This window comes from Podarcis gaigeae (assembly GCF_964106915.1).
Source record: "Podarcis gaigeae genome assembly, chromosome: 9".
Lineage (NCBI taxonomy): Eukaryota > Metazoa > Chordata > Lepidosauria > Squamata > Lacertidae > Podarcis > Podarcis gaigeae.
Genome location: NC_139685.1, coordinates 79755418 through 79776195, shown reverse-complemented (window position 1 = coordinate 79776195; position 20778 = coordinate 79755418). Strand labels below are relative to the sequence as shown.

At 54.4% G+C, this 20778-nt stretch overlaps 2 protein-coding genes across 20 annotated transcripts in view; both read left to right on the top strand.

Annotated features, from left to right (window-relative positions):
* The window catches only part of DCTN1 (dynactin subunit 1), a 69354-nt gene extending 61179 nt beyond the window's left edge, over nt 1–8175 (top strand). For 12 of the 19 annotated variants that reach the window (XM_083757085.1, XM_083757083.1, XM_083757080.1 and 9 more), the window contains 10 exons: nt 216–347; nt 1401–1529; nt 1761–1903; nt 3194–3360; nt 4491–4505; nt 5243–5376; nt 6351–6540; nt 6672–6748; nt 7089–7178; nt 7271–8175. In XM_083757085.1, the coding sequence (XP_083613211.1) occupies nt 216–347; nt 1401–1529; nt 1761–1903; nt 3194–3360; nt 4491–4505; nt 5243–5376; nt 6351–6540; nt 6672–6748; nt 7089–7178; nt 7271–7408 (1215 nt within the window). In that variant the 3' untranslated portion in view covers nt 7409–8175. The remainder of the gene's footprint in view (nt 1–215; nt 348–1400; nt 1530–1760; nt 1904–3193; nt 3361–4490; nt 4506–5242; nt 5377–6350; nt 6541–6671; nt 6749–7088; nt 7179–7270) is intronic. The other 7 variants (XM_083757086.1, XM_083757084.1, XM_083757087.1 and 4 more) reach the window with 1 other exon arrangement.
* A 2299-nt stretch (nt 8176–10474) lies between these two features.
* Nucleotides 10475–15191, top strand: NOP56 (NOP56 ribonucleoprotein). Its single transcript, XM_083757146.1, has 12 exons — nt 10475–10627; nt 10745–10834; nt 11365–11479; nt 11578–11739; nt 11862–12060; nt 12350–12537; nt 12759–12910; nt 13228–13328; nt 13621–13769; nt 14025–14134; nt 14353–14490; nt 14624–15191. The coding sequence occupies exons 1-12, from the start codon at nt 10625–10627 to the stop codon at nt 14837–14839; spliced, it is 1623 nt and encodes a 540-aa protein (XP_083613272.1). The 5' UTR covers nt 10475–10624; the 3' UTR covers nt 14840–15191.
* The last annotated feature ends 5587 nt before the right edge of the window (nt 15192–20778 follow it).

Genomic DNA, 20778 nt, shown 5'->3' with positions numbered 1-20778 from the left:
CTCCGCTGTGTTTGGCTGCGTCTGTCAGTGGGCAGAGCAGGATCCCCTGCAGAATCATGGCAGGGGTGTGTGCGGCTGCTGTGGGTTGGCAGGGTTAAATCCTGCTCACACATAGCTAATTAGGGCTGGGGAGTTCTCTGCAGACCTCAGTCCAGGATCAGCGCCGCCGAGGGACGTGCATTGGCGTCCTCTGGACCTGTCCAATTCTCTTCCAGATCTACGGCACGCAAGGCATCAACCCCCACGAGTGCCTGCGACAGTCGTGCAACATCCTGATCGCCACCATGAACAAGATGGCCACGGCCATGCAGGAGGGCGAGTACGACGCAGACAAGCCTCAGGCCAAGGTGAGCCTGCGCAGAGAGCGCAGAGAGAGGGCAGGAGCTGGCCTCACCCACCAGCAAGGGCCAAGGCCCTTGCGGGCAGATTCCCCAGGCTGGTGCTTGGCTAACAGGGCCAGCCTATTGGTTGGGGGGGGGTGTCTGTGCCCCAGTGAAAGCTACTCCTTTTCCAGCCCCATTTTAAATTGTTGGGTGGGCTTTCAGGTGGGCGGAGGATGCTGCTTGCAGGAGCCTCAGAGGCAGGGGGGCAGCTACTGTGGGAAGGAGGAGGCTGGCCTCCATGCTGGGACCCCCTTGGTCTGATCCGGTTGCTGCTTCAGGGCTCTTCCTCGCACTGGCTTCCTTGCAGTTGAATCCTTTGAGGAGGCATGAAGGTGTGGGACCTTCCCCTGGGCTTGGGAGGTGTGCTGGCCCAGGGGGGAGGTTACCATGGGGCGAGGTCCAGGACCTGAGTTGAGGGTCAGCAGACAGTCCTCCACGGGCGAAGCGGGGTCCACAGCGAGAAGCCGGGCAAGGACAGGAACTCTGGGGGAACAGGACTGGATGCTGGCCAAAACAGCTCTTCGACGACGTTGCTTCCGCAACCTGGGACAGGGCTGACTGGTCTTTATCTTCTCTGAGGCCAGGGGTGGTCCCGGCCCCCAGGAGACCCGCCTCTCCTGGCCTTAAGGCGAGCACTCCTCCTGGGAGAACCCAGTTCCCTCCGCCTCTCTGCCCTGAGCCTCTGCAGTTCAGGAGAGGCTGAAGGGTTACTGGACCCAGGAGGAGACTCACCTGTAGGCACTGAGTCCTCAACCACCTCCGGAGCCAGAGTGGATTCACCTGGTGCCTGCTCCTGAGGATCCGGCACAGGTGCAGGCGCTTCAGAATCAAGGCCCTGCCCCAGCTCAGCCGGCCCTGGAGGCAGGGACTCCTGTGCAGGCTGGGATTCCTCCGGTTCAGCCTCTGAATCGGATTCCCAGGCCATCACAGGAGGGGTTCATTTCATGCTCTGTATCTCGAGACGCCTCCCAGAACCTGGTCCATGTCTGAGCAACCCAACGTGGTCTCCTCTTGCAGTCTCCTCCTCCAGTGGATCTGCGGGCAGCCGCCTTGCGGGCAGAGATCACGGATGCCGAAGGTCTGGGCCTGAAGCTGGAGGACCGAGAGACGGTCATCAAGGAGCTGAAGAAGTCCCTCAAAATCAAGGTGAGTTAAGGAGCTGCCTCTCCCCGGGAGCAGGTGGGGCTGGGAAGGCTCTACCCCGAGGAGGGGGCCCAGTCCCCCAGGGGGCTGCTCCACAGGTGGGTGGCCGTGGGTGGCCCTGCTCCTGCTGCCTGGCCCCAGAGGACATGGAGTATCAGCAGAGAAGAGCTCTTGGGGTCCTCCTGCGGGTGCTCCATCCTCGTTCCCACAAGCGCCCTCCCTCCCGCTGCCCAGGGCGAGGAGCTGAGCGAGGCCAACGTCCGCCTGAGCCTCCTGGAGAAGAAACTGGACAGCTCCTCCAAGGACGCGGATGACCGGGTGGAGAAGATCCAGACCAAGCTGGACGAGACCCAGGCTCTGCTGAAGAAGAAGGAGAAGTAAGCGGGGAGTGGAGGAGGAAGAGGAGGAAGAGGTGGGGTGTCCTCTGAGGATTGACAGATGTAGGAGACGCTGGCTGGCATCTTCTGTGCCAAATGCACATCCTCTTGTGTCCTCTGAGCTTGCCTACACACAGATCGGGTCTTGCCAGGCGTAGCCAGGGCTCTGTGTGCCCAGGGATTTCAAGACCAAGACTGGCTCTGCTCCCTGGCACAGCACCTGGCACCCTGGAGACCCTGGCCCTCGCTTTCTGTATCCCTTGTGATGGTGGAGCTTGGTTTCAGACAGCTTCCCCATCCCCTCCTTGTCCACCTCCGCCTTCCTCTACCCCCTTCGCTCTGCTCTTTTGCCCAAAGGTCAACAGGGGCTGTTTGATTTCTGGACACTCCTGGCTTCCACGAATGACCCGGGCAGACTTAATGGGCAGCTCAGCTCCAGCCTTGAGAGACACATGGCTGTGTGCCCACACCCAAAGGGTGGGGAGGGCCCCATAGCTCAGTGGTGGAGCCTCTGTCCCCAGGGGCATCTCCAGGCAGGGCAGGTGGGAGAGAACTCTGTCTGAAGTCCTGGAGAGCAGCTGCCAGTCAGTGTAGTGATGCTCAGCTGGACCAATGGTCTGGCTCAGTATAAGGAGGTTTCGTATGTTTTTATAAATGGCAAAGGAAATGATGAAGGGAGGGAAGGGATGCCGGGGCTCCAAACTGGGAGAAGGGAAACCCAGCCAGATGGGCGGGGTAGAAATAATAAATTATTATTATTATTATATAAGGCAGAAACAGGATTCAATATGAGCACAGCAGATTGGAGGACTGGGCGAAAACTAACGAAATGAATTCCAGTAGGGACAAATGTCAGGTTTTATGCTTAGGCAGGAATAATCAGGTGCTTGGGGTACACCTGACAGCAGTTCATGTGAAAAGGATCTCAGGGTCTTCACCTGAGTCCACAGGGTGAGGCAGCAGCAAAATAAGCTACTGCTCTTCTCGGCAGAAGTGGAGAGTCCAGATCAAGGGAAGAGTTCCACTCTCTTCTGCTTTAGTCAGGCCCTGCCTGGAATACTGTGTCTAGTGGCTGAAAGCCGCCCAGAATGGCCACCCAGTCAGATAAGCGGCATGTAAATAATAAGATTATTAGTTCTGGGCACCACAATTTAAGAAGGACGCTGACAAGCTGGGACGTGTGCAGAGGAGGAGGGCAACCCAGATGAAGAAGGATCTTGAAACGGAGGGGGCTGCTGCATGCCATTGACGCCTCTGCTTGAGTTCCTCTGTATCTTTCTCCCTCCGCAGGGAGTTTGAGGAGACGATGGACGCCCTGCAAGCAGACATTGACCAGCTGGAGTCCGAGAAGCAGGAGCTGAAGCAGCGGCTCAGCAACCAGTCCAAGCGCACCATTGAGGGCCTCCGGGGAGTCGGTCCCTCGGGAGTGGCTTCCGTCATCTCTGGCATCACTGGAGGTGAGCCCTCGGAAGCGTGTGCGCATGCTTTGGGGCGGGGAGACTGCAGGGGGGAGACGCCCCCAGAGTCTTGGGGTTCTGGAGGGCCAGCAACTCCAGAGAAGCTGATGGACGCAGGGGCTGGACGAACCTCCTGGACTCCCTGCCTGCCTGTTCTTCCTTCCTTGCTGGGGCAGCCCTGGGCAGGGCAGGTTGCAGGGGCTGCCCTGCTTGGTTCCTGCTCCCCCTTTATTTCCACTTCCTCCATTTCCAAGCGAGAATCTCCCCACCCCCACCCCTCTTTTTCCCTTCCCTTGCTGATCCAAAAGAGCCAGGGATTTGGGGAGGGAGGCTCTAGGGTCTAGGCCTTGCACTGCTGAGCTTTGACGCGGGTTCACAGCCACTGGCTTCAGAAGCCCTTTCCCACCGCGACTCCCGATTGGAGCGCTGCAGAGCCGATGCACAGAGGATCACTTGCCACCTTTGCCCAGAGCTGCAAAATTTGGCCCTTTTGGATGATGCATCTCAAATCCAAACTCACGGAGATCCATGGGGTTCTTTAGACCGCGAATCTCAGAGTTCTGAGCCTGCTGCAGGGCATGTTCCAGACTGGAGCGGCTGTCCCCGGGGAAGGGTTTACTTTGAGCTGAGGCCATCAGACTCACATTCACATACTGCACTGCCTTTCAGAGATCTGTACCCATTCAAAGAGGGCTGATCTGCGCTGGGCCTGGGAGGGTTGGCCAGTAAAGCCTCTGCACCTGGTTGTGGGTTCCCTCGTGCTGGTGCTGCCCTCTTTTCGTTCAGTGATTCACACGAGCTGCTTCTGGGTCTCTTTTCCTCCCACATGCCCGGGGGCTGTGTGAGTTTCCTCCAAACCTCGGGGGGGGGGTATTGTTTTTTCCTGAAGGGCTGCAGAGCAAGGGAGCCCCCCTGGCATGCTTGGCCAGGGCTCTGGGTAGATGGTGTCCCAGTGCCCTTGAGAAGAGGTGGCCCATCGTGGCTCACAAAAGCAGGTTTGTCGTGTGGTCCAGAGAGGCAGACCCAGAGGGGAGATGCTGCTGCTGCTGCTGCTGCTGTCTTTCCTGCCTTCTCTCAGACGCCTCTCCTAATTTCTGCTCCTTCTCGTCTCTTCCATGCTTCCGCTGCAGAGGAACAGCAGAGAGGTAGAGTGGCATGGCCCAGGTGGGGCTGCTGGGGTCACCTGGAGCCAGGAATCTCCCGAGGACACAAGGGGGACTCTGAGGCTGCCTTTGGGGGCAGAGGGGAATCTGTGAAGGCTGCGAGTGTTGTTTCCCCCTATTCCCAGCCTGAGGTGGTTTTTGTGGGGGGGGAGGGGGGGGAATACAGCAAGGTCGCATGCCAGGGTGCAAAGCATGTGTGTGACAGAACATTTCTCCAGCCTGCCCATCCTCTGCTGCAAATGTCTCGTCACCCCCCTGTGCTTGGAAATGAGCCAGGCTCTGGGGAGGCCGGGCTGGGGCTTCAAGGGGTCTGGCCACAGGCTCCCTAAGGAAGCACGGGGAGGCTGGAGTCCTGTCTTGGTCCCCCACATGCATGAGGTGGGGGCTCTTTCTGAAGAGTGTTTGGCATGTTGTTGCATATATTCGTACAAAACTGCTCCCTGGGCGTTTTCTGCCTCTGGCTGCATGTTCCCGTGTGTTTTCCTGGGCCTCCAGCTCTTGTCTCCTCCTGGGCTCAGCTCAGGTCTTCTCCGCTTTGTGGGGCCCTGATGCGGGCGCATCCTGCCTTTCCCTGACCCTTGGCAGAGAACCTCCTGTACCAGGATGCGGGTGGGAAGCTCCTTCTGTGAGCTCCCCATGGAGCAGCCCAGGCATGCGCTGCGCAGGGCCATCTTCTGGAAATCTCTTCTCTTCTGACCGCGCTGCTCTTCCCTTGGCAGGTGTGGGTGCTGGCCAGGTGACGATGGCCGGCTCAGGCCCTGTGCAGGTCAAGGACTCCCCTCTCCTCCTCCAGCAGATCGATGCTATGCAGCTGTCCATCACGCATCTCCAGAACGAGAACAAGCGCCTCAAGGTGGGCGGCTCTCCTGCTTGCAGCTCCAGCCCAGCATTCCCTGGCCGGAGGGAAGGAGCCCTGCAGGCGGGCGGGGGGCGGGCGGAGCGGAGAGGGGGGTCTCTAGGGCTGATGCCTGCTTTGAAATGGACAGAAGAAGCAGCAGACTCTGGGATGGAGCCCCATTGCCCCACACTCTTCGCTCTCCGCAGGCTGTGGCACCCCAGCCATCCTCACCTTTGTGGACAGTATATTGTTGTTGTTGCTGTTGCTGTTATTTATTAGTATACCGCTCTTCCCCTGTAGAGCTCTGGGCACTTCACAGCATAAAAATACAAGACAGAAACACAAAATACATTATAAAAACAAAACACCCCCCATGTCATGGCAGGCAGGAATCCCAGGCAAAAAGGAAGACCTGTCAAAGGGAGACTTCCTTCCTTCCTTCCTTCCTTCCTTCCTTCCTTCCTTCCTTCCTTCCTTCCCTCCCAGCTCCCATTCCACACGCCTCTCTTCCATGTTCTTCATGACCCCTCCCTGCACAATTAGACCTCCTGCATCTCTGGTTCTGTCCCCCTTTGTCGTGGAGGGAATGCAAGGAATGCCTGGGCTGGTTTGGGGGCCACAGGTGCAAGGAACGGACTCTTCCTGGCCGTTCCTGGAGATCCAAGGAGATTTTTATTATTGTCTTTGTTTTTGAAGGATCTTTTTAATAATATACTAATTCTGCCAGTGTTTTAGTTCTATTTTAATGAATGTATTTTTTATGTTTTTAGCTTGTTTTATTCATTGAGCAAGCCACCTTGAGTCCTGGGCTGGAAAGAAGGCAGGATATAAATTCATGTAATAATCATAGCTGCCCAGAGCAACTGTTTTTGGGGGGTGGGGTGCTCTAGTGTGGCTGGAGGTTGCTTGTGCCCCTTTTCGTTTGTGTGTGTGTTTGTGTGGAAGTGGCTGGCTTGAGCCCTGCTCTTCCTCCTCCTCTTCCTCTCCAGGGAGCCCAGATGAGGCGGGAGCTGGCCTCGCTGACCCCGCTGCGGGTGCCCAAGCTGTCTCTCGCCAAGGATAGGCAAGGGGAGGAGGTGGTCTCCAGCTCCCTCTACCGCAAGACCAGCCAGCTGCTGGAGACCCTTCACCAGATGAGCGCCAACACCAAGGTGGTGGACATCACGCGGCAGAGGACAGGTGGGCCTGGCGGGGGCTGGGAGGGGGCAGCGGGAGAGCTCAGCCTCTCCATCCCTGCGGAGCGTGCCCTTGCAGGGTGGGGAGGGGGCAGCAATAGCAACGCCTTTTCCGTCTCTCTGTCCTCCCCGCAGCCACCAGCCCAGCAGCCCAGCTCCTGGAGCAAACGGCCCGCCTGAAATCGCTGAGCGAAACCATCGACAAACTGAAGGTAACCGAGGCCTCTGGCCGTCATCTCCTGCCCCGGGCAAGAGCCCTTCATGGGGGAGGGGGTGGGAGCGGCACTGGGGGCCTGAACCAGAGACTCTGCCCGTTGGCAACGTGCCCAAGAGCAGGCTCTGTCTCTGCTCAGGGCCCTGGAAGAAAGGGAGGGGCAACACCAGAGGTTGTTCAGAGAGGGGAAGGGGGATGTGAGAGCCCCCCAAGGCCGCTGCATGGTGGGCTGTTCCAGGGCTGTGTGGCTTCCTCTCCTGAGCAGCCGGGATGGGAATACGGGGGGGGGCGGAGGGGGGCTCTGGCTGGACAGCCCTGACTGCGCTTCCTTCCTGCAGGATGAAGTCCTGAAGGAGACTGTCCTTCAGCAGCCCGGAGCCAACGTCCTGACCGACTTTGGCACCTTCCCCTCAGCCCCCTTCCTCAAGGTGAGTGCTTGGGCCTGGGCAGGGGAGCGGGGGGGGGGAGTCCTCTTGGGCCGCCCCCCTGACTCTCCCGCCTGCTCTGCTTTCCCCTCCAGGCCAAAGAGGAGCAGAAGGACGACACCGTCTACATTGGCAAAGTGACCTTCCCCTGCCAGCCGGGCCACGGCCAGGTCCACAAACTGGTCCTGACGCCCGAGCAGCTGCACAGGCTCCACGCCCGCCTCATCTCCTAAGAGGGTCTCCCCCCCGCCGCCCCCTTCCACTGCTGCCTCTCCTCCTACAAGATGCACACTAAATATGCAGACTCTTGCTTGTGCAAGGCCCTCCCGGCACTGCCGACTCTCTGAACGACCTGTGTTGGTTCTGTGCGCCTCCCTCCTCAAACTGGGCAGGCAATTCTGCCCGCAATGACCACTGCCCTCCTTCATAGCTCTCACCCTCTCCCTTAGCGATGGCCACTGCTCCCTCGTGGCTCTCAGGCCAGGCTTTCCTCCCATTTCAGATACAGTCCATTCTGCCCCAAGAGCTTCTCCGTGTGCTGTGGCTTTTCCCTCCCAGGCAACTCCCCCTCTGCCAGCAAGGGAGAAGGGGAGGCACCTTGCTCGACACCTGCCAGATGGGGAAGATGGAGGGAATGTCATCAAAGCCCTTTCCCTGTTTCATCAGTACCTTCAGCTTCCCTCCTCCAGACGGCCCAAGCATGGCAAGGGGTGTCTCTTCCCCTGCCCTCTGGGTCTTCCTGGCCTTACTGGGGCACTTGGTTAAGGGCGGCGGAGGTCTCTCTCTGCACACTTCATCTTGCAGCTCCAGCCCTCTGGCCGCAGCCCCTAAGTGCCCTTCTCTCCCTCTGCTGACTTCCATGGTGGGGGCTTCTGTGGTGTCGGGATGCTGGGGGCGAGGAGCCATTGGGGCCTGGAGATCCACAAGCACTTTGAGGCAGAAACCTTGCACGTTGACTCCTCGGAGCTCTTGAGATAAATAAACTGAACTCTTAAACCAAGCTTGCACTGTGTGACATCGTTACTCATGAGTTAAGAGGGGCCTTTAAAAATAACTTCTTGTATCCCCAAATTTAACAAGGAAAAACAGGGAAATGAAATGAAATTAAAGGGGGAAAGTAGAGTAATAACAATGTACAAATAGTACCAAATAACAGTAAACCATCCAGTGGCCATTGGTGCACAAATATTACATGGAACATGTAACTTGATATTAATCTCCCAGATGCCCAAAGAGGTTTCCACATGAAATGGCTTCAGGTGCAGCCAAGGCAGTGAGAGGCTCAAAGCAGACGTCTCTCAGCCACCAGAAGGGCTCACAAAGCTCCCTTTGGTTGCCCAGGGTTGTAAACAAAATCTGCCCTTTTGGGGTGTACAAGAGCCCTTTAGAGAGTCCTTTGTAGGTTCTCCATTGGTAGGAGAAAATAACAGAGGCCAGCCAGAGAATATTGAGAAGCAAAGCAGCTAGGAAGCCTGATCTTTATTGATCTGTTGCAACAGGGTCCTCACTCCCCACACGCAGGAGGGAGGAGGAACCAGAACCCAGGTGTGCCCGCCCTTATATAGACATTTTTAATTGCCCGCCCTGGAGCTCCAGACCACCCCTCCATACATCATACATACATCACAGAAGGGGTGTAAACCAAGACCACCCCCCAGATACATCATACCTACATGACAGGAAAGGCTGTCTACAACAGAAATTTGAATGTTGTTTTTCCAGGTTATCTGATAATGCCTTTTCTGGTGGCCTTTGCTGGTAGTCTGCCCATTCCTTTGAGATGGTGATTACCCAATTCCTGCCCTCCCTCCTTGCAGAGAAAACATTTGGTCAGTTTGGGAGTCAAATGTTTTCAGGACGGTCTTCTTGTGCTGCTCCAGACATGTGGTCCACATATCCATATACGAGCCTGGCTGGCACATTTATGACCATTTATTTTAAATATGTTTGTTGTTTAGTCGTTCAGTCATGTCCGACCCTTTGTGACCCCCTGGACCAGAGCACGCCAGGCACTCCTGTCTTCCACTGGCTCCCGCAGTTTGGTCAAACATATATATATATATAAGACCTTAAATTTTTTTAATACACCGGCCATTAACCTCCTGCAACTGGAATGTAGTTGCAAAGCGCCTGAGCACCTGCAAAGCGCAAGGGCTTTGGCAATGGAAAAGGGTGGTGGCGAGTGGCAACTGACTGTGGGCACAAAGCCTGATGCGCCTCTGGCCGAGCGCACGCCTCGTGCCTCCTGGGGGCATTCAGCCCCTTGGAGGAGACCCAGGGATCAGGCCCCTCCCGGCCCGGCCCCCTGCCTTTCGCCTGGCGCCTCCCTCCACCGCCTCCCGGGGCGAATGCGATGCAGCCCAATAGACTGGAGATACGAGGCTTCACTGAACCCGCCTTGGCTTTGGGAACCAGGTGCAGGGAAGGAGGGGAGGTGGGCCAGCCTGCCAGGTGGGGGCTTCCCTGGACTCTGGAGGGGGGGATCCTTCGGGGTGCCCTTCTGAAGTTCGTTTGACCAGTGGAACCAAAGCTGCAGATGTCCTGAGGCAGTTCCAGAAGAACCTCTGTCAAAACGGCTGTAATGTTTGATGTATTGCAGTATTTTAATATTTTCTGGGAAGCCACCCAGAGTGGCTGGGGAAGCCGAGACAGATGGAAAGGTAAAGGTACCCCTGCCCATATGGGCCAGTCTTGACCGACTCTAGGGTTGCGCGCTCATCTCGCTTAAGAGGCCGGGGGCCAGCGCTGTCCGGAGACACTTCCAGGTCACGTGGCCAGCGTGACGAAGCTGCTCTGGCGAACCAGCACCAGCGCAGCACACAGAAATGCCGTTTACCTTCCCGCTGGAGTGGTACCTATTTATCTACTTGCACTTTTATGTGCTTTTGAACTGCTAGGTGGGCAGGAGCTGGGACCGAGCAACGGGAGCTCACCCCGTCGCGGGGATTCGAACCGACAACCTTCTGATCGGCAAGCCAAAGAGGCTCAGTGGTTTAGACCACATCGCCACCCGCATCCAGACAGATGGGCAGGGTATAATAAATAATAATATAAATTCTTCTTCTTCTTCTTCTTCTTCTGGCGCTGGTTGCTCCCCCGCCTTGGAGGGGGCTGGGCTAGATGACCTTTGGGGGTCCCTCCCAGCCCTGTGGGCGGAGCCTCCTGCCGCGCCTGCGCCGAGTCCGAACCTCGTGGAATGATGGACGTCGAGGAGGCCGCCCTTGAGAGTCCGACCGCGGCCGCCTCCTCGCCTTCCCATTGGCGGGCCTCGCGGAGGGGAGGGGAAGCGGAAGGGGCGGGTCCGGAGCCCTGCCCCGCCGTTGGCTGAGCGGCGTGAGGCGAGGGGGCGCTTCCGGTGGGCCCTCGACGTCCTTCCTGAGCGCGAGGCCTGCGCGGCCCAGTCCGGCCAGAGACGCCGAGGCGGAGGCGGAGGCGGAGGCGGAGGCGCCATGGTGAGGAGCCGGAGCCGGGGCCGGGGGGGGGGGCGCGGGGCTCCCTCGGGTCGGCCTTGACTGACGGCGCGTCTCCGTCCTCCCTCCCTCCCTTTCTCTCTCCCCCCCCCCGCGCAGGTCCTCCTTCACGTCCTCTTCGAGCACGCGGCCGGCTACGCGCTCTTCGCCCTCCGGCAGGTGGAGGAGGTGGCTCTGCTGCTGCCCCAGGTGAGCGCGGGGGGGGCCAGGCCGGGCCTTCGGGGGCCGCATCCCCCCCCCTTCCCCCTCCCCCCCTCGGGCGCCCTGATGACCCTCCGTCGGAATCTGTCAATCCTCTGACTCGGATGATGCCACGTGTGGACTCTGAGCGCCCGGGGGAAAGACACGTGCTGCGCGCCGACCACGTGCGCCTGGCCTGGGCCCCAGGGGGTAGAACGACTCGCGAGTAGGCCCGGCCAGATCAAAGGGAGGAGGGCCGCGCGGCTGCGGGTTTCAATAGTTCCTCCCCCCCCCCCCCCCGGTATCGCTTGGTTAGATGGGATCTGCACGCACGGCCCCCTTTTGTTCACTTGCCCCAGTAAAGAGGAATATTCGGTAGGTTTTTGCATGGATTAGAGCTGTCTCGCCCCCAGCAACCAAATTCCACCATCCCAAAGCACGTGGTTGCTCCCGCCATCTTGGTCTTTTGGGGGAGGAGGCATTGTGGATTGATTCAGAGCAGGGCAAAACCAGGCCATGTGCTCTTGGCGCTTCTGCAGGTGGAGGAGAGCGTCCTGAATCTCGGCAAATTCCTCGCGGTGGTCAAACTCGTCGCCTTTTCCCCCTTCAAGTCTGCCCAGAGTGCCTTGGAAAACATCAATGCTATCTCCGAAGGTGAGCAGCGCCCAGAGTCCTTCCTCTTTGCTCAGATTCTGCTCTTTTCCGTAAGGGCAGCGCCCCATTGAGCCTTCTCTTTCTCTTGCCTGGTCCAGGGATCCTCCATGAGGATCTCCGACTTCTCCTGGAGACGAACCTGCCAGCCAAAAAGAAGAAGGTCGTTGTGGGGGTCAGCGATGCTAAAATCGGGGCTGCCATCCAGGAAGAGCTGGGCTTCCAGTGCCAGGCTGGAGGCGTTGTGGCTGAGATCACCCGAGGTAAGTCTGTGAAAAGGGCAACAGGAATGGGAAGAATGGTTTTCTGTAGAAGGATGAGGTGTTTTTCTGCCAGCGCTTGGCAGGGCTGAACCCCCTTTCTCCTGTCTTCTCCCTCCGCCCAGGTATCCGGTTGCATTTTCACAGTTTGATCAAAGGTCTGACAGCCCAGTCCGCCTCCAAGGCTCAGCTGGGACTGGGGCATAGCTATTCTCGGGCCAAAGTGAAGTTCAACGTGAACAGGGTGGATAACATGATCATCCAGTCCATCAGCCTCTTGGATCAGCTAGACAAGGACATTAACACCTTCTCCATGCGGGTCAGGTGAGGGGGTCTCTGGCCAAAGTGGATCCTTCCTCCCAGTCTCCCTATGCTTACCACAGACAGCGTCACCACACCTGCTGACTGTATAGAAACGGGAGATAGAGAATCGGCAGCCCTGCGTATACACCACAGCCAGGCCGACTTCCCCCTGAGCTGTATTGTTAGTACGGGTACAAAAAAGCCACCCACCCAAGATCCTTGTGTTCCTTGAGCCCTTTCTAAACTTGGAGCCAGGTAACACTTTGCTTGGAGAGGCTGTCCTGACTCTGCCTCCTCTTCCCCCTGGCAGAGAGTGGTACGGATATCATTTCCCCGAGCTGATCAAGATCGTGAGTGACAACTACACCTACTGCCGCCTCACCAAGCTCATTGGGAACCGGAAGGAGCTGAGTGAGGAGAGCCTGGAGGCCTTGGAAGAAATCGTCATGGACAGTGCCAAGGCTCAGGCTATCCTGGAGGCCTCCCGCTCATCCATGGGTCAGTAGTAATGTGGGGAAGGGGCGGGGTAGGGCCTAGGGTATGCCAGGTGAACACAGGTACTGAACCGCGGCTCTTGCACAGTTCATTGATTTCAAGCAGCTCATCTACTTGGTGTTGACTCATTCTGGTGCTAATGTCTGTTAAGAGACGCTGCACAGCGGAGGGGGGTTAGGAGTGCGGCCTGGTTCTCCTTTCTGCCTCCTCTCTCCTCCCTGCAGGGATGGATATCTCTCCCATTGACCTCATCAACATCGAGAGCTTCTCCAGCCGCGTCATTTCTCTCTCTGAGTATCGCAAAGGCCTGCAGGAGTATCTCCGCTCCAAGATGAGCCAGGTGGCTCCCAGCCTCTCAGCCCTCATTGGAGAAGTGGTAAGTGGCTGCTGTGTGTGTAGAGAGGAACCCCCTGCCCCCCTTCTCACTGGCTACAGATATGATGTGCAATGTGAATCTGTCAATCCACTGAGCTCTCCTGCTGACACCTTCTCACTGCTGATCTGTACCAGAGGAAAGGGAGGGGGCAGAGGCCGTCTGTAGAGAGGAGTTTTAAGCATTGCAATGTTTTGCATATGCAACATTAGCTGGTTGCTGAGCAAGGCCTAGGGCAGCTCCCGTGGATTGGGCCACTGGTGCAGGTGGGTCTGGCGGCTGTGTCGCATGATTGCCTCGCCTGTCTCCTCTCCCCGCAGGTGGGCGCCCGCCTCATCTCCCACGCTGGCAGCCTGACCAACCTGGCCAAGTATCCAGCCTCCACAGTGCAGATCCTGGGTGCAGAGAAGGCTCTCTTCAGGTACAGCTGCAGGGCGGCCGCAGTGATGGCAGGCTCCTGGGGTGCTGGGCTTGATGTGCTGGTCAAGTCCCGTTGGCCGCATGTGTGATGGGCTGGCCCCCAGCCTCTGAGCGGTCACCCGGGCCATTCCCTTTCCCCTCCATCCGGTAGGTTAGCTATTTCAGGCTTGGCCTGGGATGGTTGGATACAGCTGGGAGGAGGGAGACAAGCCGCGGTTGGGGGCTTAATTTGTGGGTCTCTTCCTCTGCCAGAAGGCATTGTTTTGGTGAACCTTGCCCCCTCTTCCCCGCAGAGCCTTGAAGACTCGGGGAAACACTCCGAAATATGGCTTGATCTTCCACTCCACTTTCATTGGCCGAGCAGCTGCCAAGAACAAGGGCCGGATCTCCCGCTACCTGGCCAACAAGTGCACAATTGCATCCCGCATTGACTGCTTCTCAGGTGAGGAGTCAGGGCCTGGCCTATCTCTCTATGGAGCTGGACAAGCGGCCGAGCAGCTTTGCTATGATGGTTACATTTTTCGTCAACAGCATTTCACCCAGTGAATGGTGACGCATCAAGGCTGAGCGAAGCTTGCTGGGTGTGGCCATGGGGTGGAGGGGAGAGTGGACAATATGCTGCCGCCCTTCTCTGGGTTCTGGCCAGGTAGAGCAGGTGCCCTCGGACTCACGCATTCCTGTCTGTGTTTTTTTGCAGAGACCCCGACCTGCGTCTTTGGAGACAAGCTTCGAGAGCAGGTGGAGGAGCGCCTGGCCTTCTACGAGACAGGGGAGCCTCCACGCAAGAACCTTGACGTCATGAAGGAGGTGGGCAGTGGGCTGTTGAGCCGGGGTGGGTGGGCAGAGGGGCTGCCCCATAGCAGTCGCTGGATGTGATGAAATGACCTGAGCCTGACCTATCCACTGGTGGAGGCAAAAGCTGATTTAATGAGTCTGATTCAGCTTGTTGCTGCTGCTGCTGCTGCAAACAACTGGGGGGGGGGTGGGCTGGTTCTGACGGTACTGTGACCTCTCCGCATTCACAGGCCACAGAGGTGGCTGCCGAAATGAAGAAGAAGCTGGAGAAGAAAGAGAAGAAGAAAAAGAAGCGAGAGAAGAAGCGGCTGGAAGCCCTGGAGGCCGCAGAGGAAATGGAGAATTCTGTGCTCGAGACGACGGCAGAGGTGAGAAGCCCCTTTGGGGAGCTGGCGGTTGGTTGTAGGGTTGGACATAACAGGAGCCGAGTATCTGCGATAGACAGGGCTGTGTGCATTCTCCATTCTCTTCTCTCCCCCCTCCCCTATAAATTAATCTCAGGAAAATGATGTCACGCCCAAGAAAAAGAAAAAGCGAAAGCACCAGGAAGAGGAGGACGTGGAGCCGTCTGAGAACGGCCTGGAGGAGGAAGAAGTCTCCCCCAAAAAGAAGAAGAAGCAGGGCCTTGTGGAGACGCCCCACCCAAAGGGGAAAAAGACAAAGAAGAAAAAGGCCAGAATGGAGGAAGATGATGATGATGATGAGGAGGAGGACTAGTGGGCAGGACGAACGGCAAAATCCCATCCAACATGGCCAGCCTGAGACTTAAGGTCCACTGAGGGTTTCTTTAAAAACTGGCTTCTGGGCTCTTCACTCTCTGCCCAGTAGTTTTGTGACAACTGAATGTAGCCACGGTTGGACCTCCCATGGGCAGAATGGCAGCCCAGGATCCGTTCCCTGTCCCTTTCTTGGCGGCACAAGGAAAGAGAGTGAGCCAGGCCAGGGGGAGGAGGGGAGGGTGTTCTGTGGCTTGCAGCCGAGGCCTCAGGAGACGTCCATTCAGCAAGTTCCACCTGGACATTTCATGTACTTAACCAGCTAACAATAAAATTGCTGTCTTTTTATAGCAGCTTTGCCTCTGGGTATTCTGTTAGGCGAGACCCAGGAAGGGGGTGCAGCACAACAAAGCGAGGTTTGCCCTTCCTTCCAAGTAGTGTGGCATATTCTGTTTATTCCATGTCTGTTGTGTATAAAGGGATGCAGCTTGAATAAAGCCGTTTGATGAGGGAGGTATATGGCTCTGGGCAGCTGGTGGGTTTTACTGCCAGCTTCTAAGCCAAGACACTCCACATTCAAGACTGAGTTAGCAAACAGTGAGCATCCCTGGTGCTCCGCTGGCTGACTGCAAGATTGGCAGACTTCAGTTCTTTGCTTATAGCTGCTTTTCACTTGTCAGAGGCAGCTGAACTCCGGGGCCGGCCGCTTCTTCCCACTTTCCCCGAAGAGTCCTCCAAGGTCTGCTAGGAGTATTTCATGCATACAACTCATGGGAGTGACCACATTCACTTTATTTGTGCAACACTGAGCTAAGCTCACAATAAATTAATTGGCAGAAGCAGAATGTTTTCTGAATTCCTCCCCCATGTTTCTCGGCAAGCCCTACTCGTTCAGAGCTGTGATAACGGCACGTGTGAAGTCGTGGGATGTGGAGTAGCCACCCATGTCTGGTGTCCGCACCTGTGAAGAGAGATGGGGAGGTTAGCAAAAATTTATTATGGCAGTGGTTACAATCAGCTAAGTACTGTGGACCCCCTTTTTTAAAACCAAGCCATGGACCCCCAACTTTTGAAAATTGTGATCTTCATGGTGGTTTTTATTACGTGACTGGTGCCACGGACCTCCAGGGTGCCCACCAACTGGGAACGACTGTATTATGATATGAACTTGTATGGGCTGCAGTTCACTGCATCACATGCATTAAGTGTTATCCCAGGGTGGAATTGTGACAAGCAAACTCTGAGGGAAAGGAAATGCCAAACAGTACCAGGTACCAGTGTTAATTATGCAATTACTGCTAACTTCCAAATAGTGGATTGCACATAATACATAATTGCAAAGAACTTCAAAGATTTTAAAATTCCTAACCTTAACCCTAAAGTGCAAAAAATGGCTTGTTTTCCCTGGATCCTAAACCAAGAGGGAAGAGCTACTGCAAAAATCTTCCAAGAGAGGATGGGGAGTGACTTGTTCGGGACTGCCATCTGTTGGAGTTTCAAATTTAAAAGATCATGCAACAGGGGGGGGGGGGTATTAAGAAGGGACCTGAAGCCACACAGATGTGCCCTCATTTCTGTTGCAGATCCCATGATTTACAAACTCTCCTCCCTTCTAGTTTACAGTCTAGTTTACAGTCTGCTGTGCAGACAGGGAGCCAAAGCAAGAGATCGGCCCACTGATCACTAACTGCCACGAATCTGCAGCCTTGCTGCTGCTGCTGCAGGAAAGAGCCTCCTTCCTCTTGAGGCCACTGCTGGCTTTCTCATGGGTGCCATCTAGCCACCCTCCCTTTTGGTTTTCCAAACTCTTGCTTTCACCCCCAATTATTTTGGCCTATGGTGCAAAGGGGTGTTAGACGCTTTCCAATCTAGGCAAAAACTTCAGTTTTTAGAAGTTGAAGATAAACATGAACGATCAGAAGCAACAGAGACAGAAATAGACGGTGTCTTTTCATCTGGTGTTTATTTCGTCTTGTCTCTCTCCCATCCTGCTTTGCTCAGCTCTTTTTATGGAAATAAGTGACTGCATCACAATGGTGGACATTGTTAGAAACAGATATGGAAGCCTGGAGCTAAATGGCACCTTAAACCGAGGTTACGGGTGCAACAACAGCATGTCTAGGCCTGCTTTTTTATAACAGGAAAATGAATCAACTGCAGCTAAAATAATTATGTTTATTCTTCACATGGTCTAGTCCTTTCCCTGCCCACCTTCCCTAATATTTTTAAGAAGGTCTCTTCTCCAGAGAGTAGCTGGAAGTGGGGAGGCAGAAAAAGGCCCTCTTTTCCTTCCACTCTACAGGTTTAATCTGAAATCTCAGCTGCAGTACTGTGCCAAGCTCAGAAACTGCTTGCACTAATGAAATTTCCTGTTGCAAAAGGGACCTAGAACAGTGAGAGTTTTGAACTGTAATGTCCTCTTTTTTAAACTATGATGCGGCTGAGTCCTCCCATTTGATTGCTTTTGCCTGCTCATAAACTGGTATGGTCAAAGAGGCTCCTTACAGTTCAGCAGATTGCAGTTTACGATCTTGTAACAAAGACTGTAAGCATTTCAAAATGCACAGTAAATCTGTAATTATTGTTTGAACACAAACTGAACTTTTAATGTACCAAACATAATTTAATGGCAAAACAAGTTACACATAACACGTTTTATATTCCTAAAGGAACAAAGTGACTTTTGACATGTAAAGAGCACTAACAAACTTGCATATTCTCCATTTCTACCAAAATTTGCTATTCAACCAACTCTCTAGCAAAGATCTGGTTCTTTTTCAGTGACTTCAGAAGACTTCTCTAAAGCTGTCTGGAGTTGGCGGACATTACAAAGTCTTGTGGAAATCATTTTTGTGGCCAGTCCTTAATTTACTAGTAATCCATTCGATAGGGTGACATTTCTGGCATTATGTGAAAAACTACCTCTATTCTCAGCATGCTGTTAAGTGCAGGAGCTGTTGCTGTGCTGCCCAAAAGGGCCCTCATTGTTTTACATCTGTGTTTGTGTGCAAGTCTAGTCCGCCTACAAAGCCATGAAGCAAGACATGCAAGGACCCTTTTTAAGCAAGTCTGTGAAATAATCCTTTGGTTCTCACCTGACAGCGTATTTAACCAATGTGTGGTCAGAGCTGTGAATGATGAGAAAGTTGTTTGGACACCACGAAGTAGGAATCCCTGAGGTCATAAAGAGTTTCTGTCCTTTCTGAGCAGTCTTTGGAATCTCCATTTTTGCCCCCCCCCCCAAATCAGGATTTTTCTTTTCTGTGGCGGGTTTGTCTGAGATCAGGTAATCCCTAGAAGTTCCTTTGGCAACTACCACTTAAACAGCAAGTGCAGGTGAATCTTCAATTGTGCGAGGGAAAAACGGCTTCCTCTCAACCGTTGGGCAACAGAGTAGAAGCCTCGGGCGCTATAAAGCCCTGCCTGGTACTGTGGATTTCTTTTGCAATTATTGTAAAGTTCCACTGTGTTTCCACAGGACTGTTAGTTGTACCAGGGGAAGTTTAAGTTGAGGTCAAGCAGGATATAAGATAAACAGAAAATCCTTGGAAGTAACAAATAGGCTTAGGGGTAGAATAAGGATACGTGGTAGTAAATATTAAGGATTAGAATATTAAAGGGGAAGAGGTTAGTAAATGAAAGGAGCTAATATTATTAGAAATATGACCTTTGAGAACTGTTATAAAGGTGATATAATGAAATTCAGTTAGAGGGGATTCGAGGAAGTCAGTCACCAATGTGATGAAAGTTGGATATTTGAAGAGATCTTTTTTTCTTTCTTGTGTGTTTAGTTTATTGTAGTGTGGTGTGTGTTTTTTCTTTGTTGTGTATTTTGTTATGTTATTTTTGTGATGAATGTTGAAAAGCCATAAAATTTTTGGAAAAGGAAAAAAAAGTTGAGGTCAGGCAGGGTCTGGGAGAGGAGCCAAGACAGGAGCACAATCTGCAAGGATCTGAAGGGCTAGTCCTGCAGAAGCCAGAGCAGAGCCCTTTGTTGTCGCTGCAGAGAAGCACTGGCTGGGAAGGACAAAGCAGAAGATCTTGGCTGAAAGACAGGAGGACAAACAGCTTCCTAAGAGACAGGAGCTGCATCAGAGTGAGACCCTCTTCCTTGGGGGGGGGGGGCGTTGGGCTGTCCTTCGCTGGAGGCGTTGCAATAGGGGCTGACAGCCATCATGTCAGGGATCCTGCCAAGAGACCGCAAAGGTCCTTTGCCACCCCACAACTCCTTTTGCCTTTCTCACTGCTGCCACACAGGGAGCCAACATTTCCCACCTGCTATCTACAACCCCTTCCCCACCAGCTCAGACCCCGTAAGCACAGACGTGAAGGGAGGACCTTTGCCACCCACCCCGGGCACAGCAAATATACTTACTTTCAGCAAATTGTTCATACTGTACAGGGGTTCCTTGGTTCTCAAACGCCTTGGGACTCAAACAACTTGGAACCCAAACACTGTGAACCTGGAAATATGTGTTCCTGTTTGCGAACTTTTTTCGGAAGCTGAACATGCTCCGTTTTGAGTGTTACGCTGGGGTCTGTTTTTGCTATTTAGTTTGCATTTTTGTGTGTGGCATTTTTGTTTTGTTTTTGTGACTGTGTGGATCCCAGTTCAGCTACTAATTGATTGTGTGACTGCAGTACATTGTTGCTTTCATTTTAGGGATCAGTGGTCTCGTTAGATAGTAAAATTCATGTTAAATTGCTGTTTTAGGGGTTGTTTTTAAAAGTCTGGAATGGATTAATCAATTTCCCGTTACTTTCTATGGGAAAGCGTGCCTTGGTTTTGGAACGGACTTATGGAATGGATTAATTTTGAGATCCAAAGTACCACTGTACTTATTTATCATTTTGTGGCCTCTTGCCTGCCTGGGAGAGAGCCCTTTGGAGCTCTTCAGAGCTACCTCCTGTTTCCCATGAGTTTCGCTCGCAAGCCTGGCCACCTGACCTCTGACTCCAGACCAGGCCCTGCACCATCCTTTGGACACCCTACTTTTTGCTTCTCTCCATTCACCCCTCAGCGCTTCCTGTTCCTTAAGCAGCTGTTGGCTCAGGAGCTTTGGGCCAGCTGCTGGGTAAATGCTGCTAGGAAATCCTGGTCTGCTGCATCTTCTTCCCAATCCTTGTAGAAGCCCGGCTGCCTCTCCTGCTCACTGAGGCGCTCAGAAGGGCAACTTCAGCAGCACCTTCCAGCATTTGTCAGGAACAGAGGGGGTTAAGCTGACATACTGAGTTTCCTGAATCCCCATTTATTTAAAAATATTTCTATGTCACCTTCCATAAATCCTACGGCGCTTCACAAAGCACACCTTAGAAGTTCAATTGGCCCATCAGGGAAGAGGCTAAATGAACAGACATCCCTACAAGCAGGCCGGCCAGCCAGCCAGCAAAATCCGTGGAGCTTAAGTGATAGCGCTGCCAGCACCTGCCTCATTGCAGAGGGGGAGACTTTTCACAGAAGGTGCCCCCCCTCTTTTGCCACTGAAATGCCCTCTCCAGGAAGGCCTGCCAGGCACCCCCACCATGGCTTTTTCTTTTCTGAACCTCTCACGTGTCTAGTTCTAACTTGTGGGAAAATCTAAACTGCCTGGATGAATTGCTGATGGTAAGCGTGGTGATCACTTTCTATTTTTGTGCTTACTGCTTTGCTATCCATGGTATGTATGGTCATGCAATGATGCTGAAGGCGCAGGACGGACAGTGCGCAAATGAATATGGAGGCAGGGAGAGGAAGCTCTAGTAGGGTGGGAAGAGGACGTCTGTTGTTTCACATGGAACAAACACTTGAGCCAGAAAGGGAGAGGGGAGCATCCGTGGGGCTCCGTTGGGGGCCAAGAGCAGGGAGGGAGGGAGGCTCCTGCCCACTTCAGGGCTGCCGGACCAGTTGGGGCTGGGCAAACGCTTAACCACGCAGAGGTTCCCCACGGCTGGAACTTCTCC

Excerpts from the sequence above, each read along its gene's own strand:
- NOP56 (XM_083757146.1), top strand. Across the intron at positions 12,911-13,227 it reads CAGCCCTCATTGGAGAAGTG|GTGGGCGCCCGCCTCATCTC; the intron begins GTAAGTGGCTGC and ends CTCTCCCCGCAG. Across the intron at positions 13,770-14,024 it reads CCGCATTGACTGCTTCTCAG|AGACCCCGACCTGCGTCTTT; the intron begins GTGAGGAGTCAG and ends GTTTTTTTGCAG.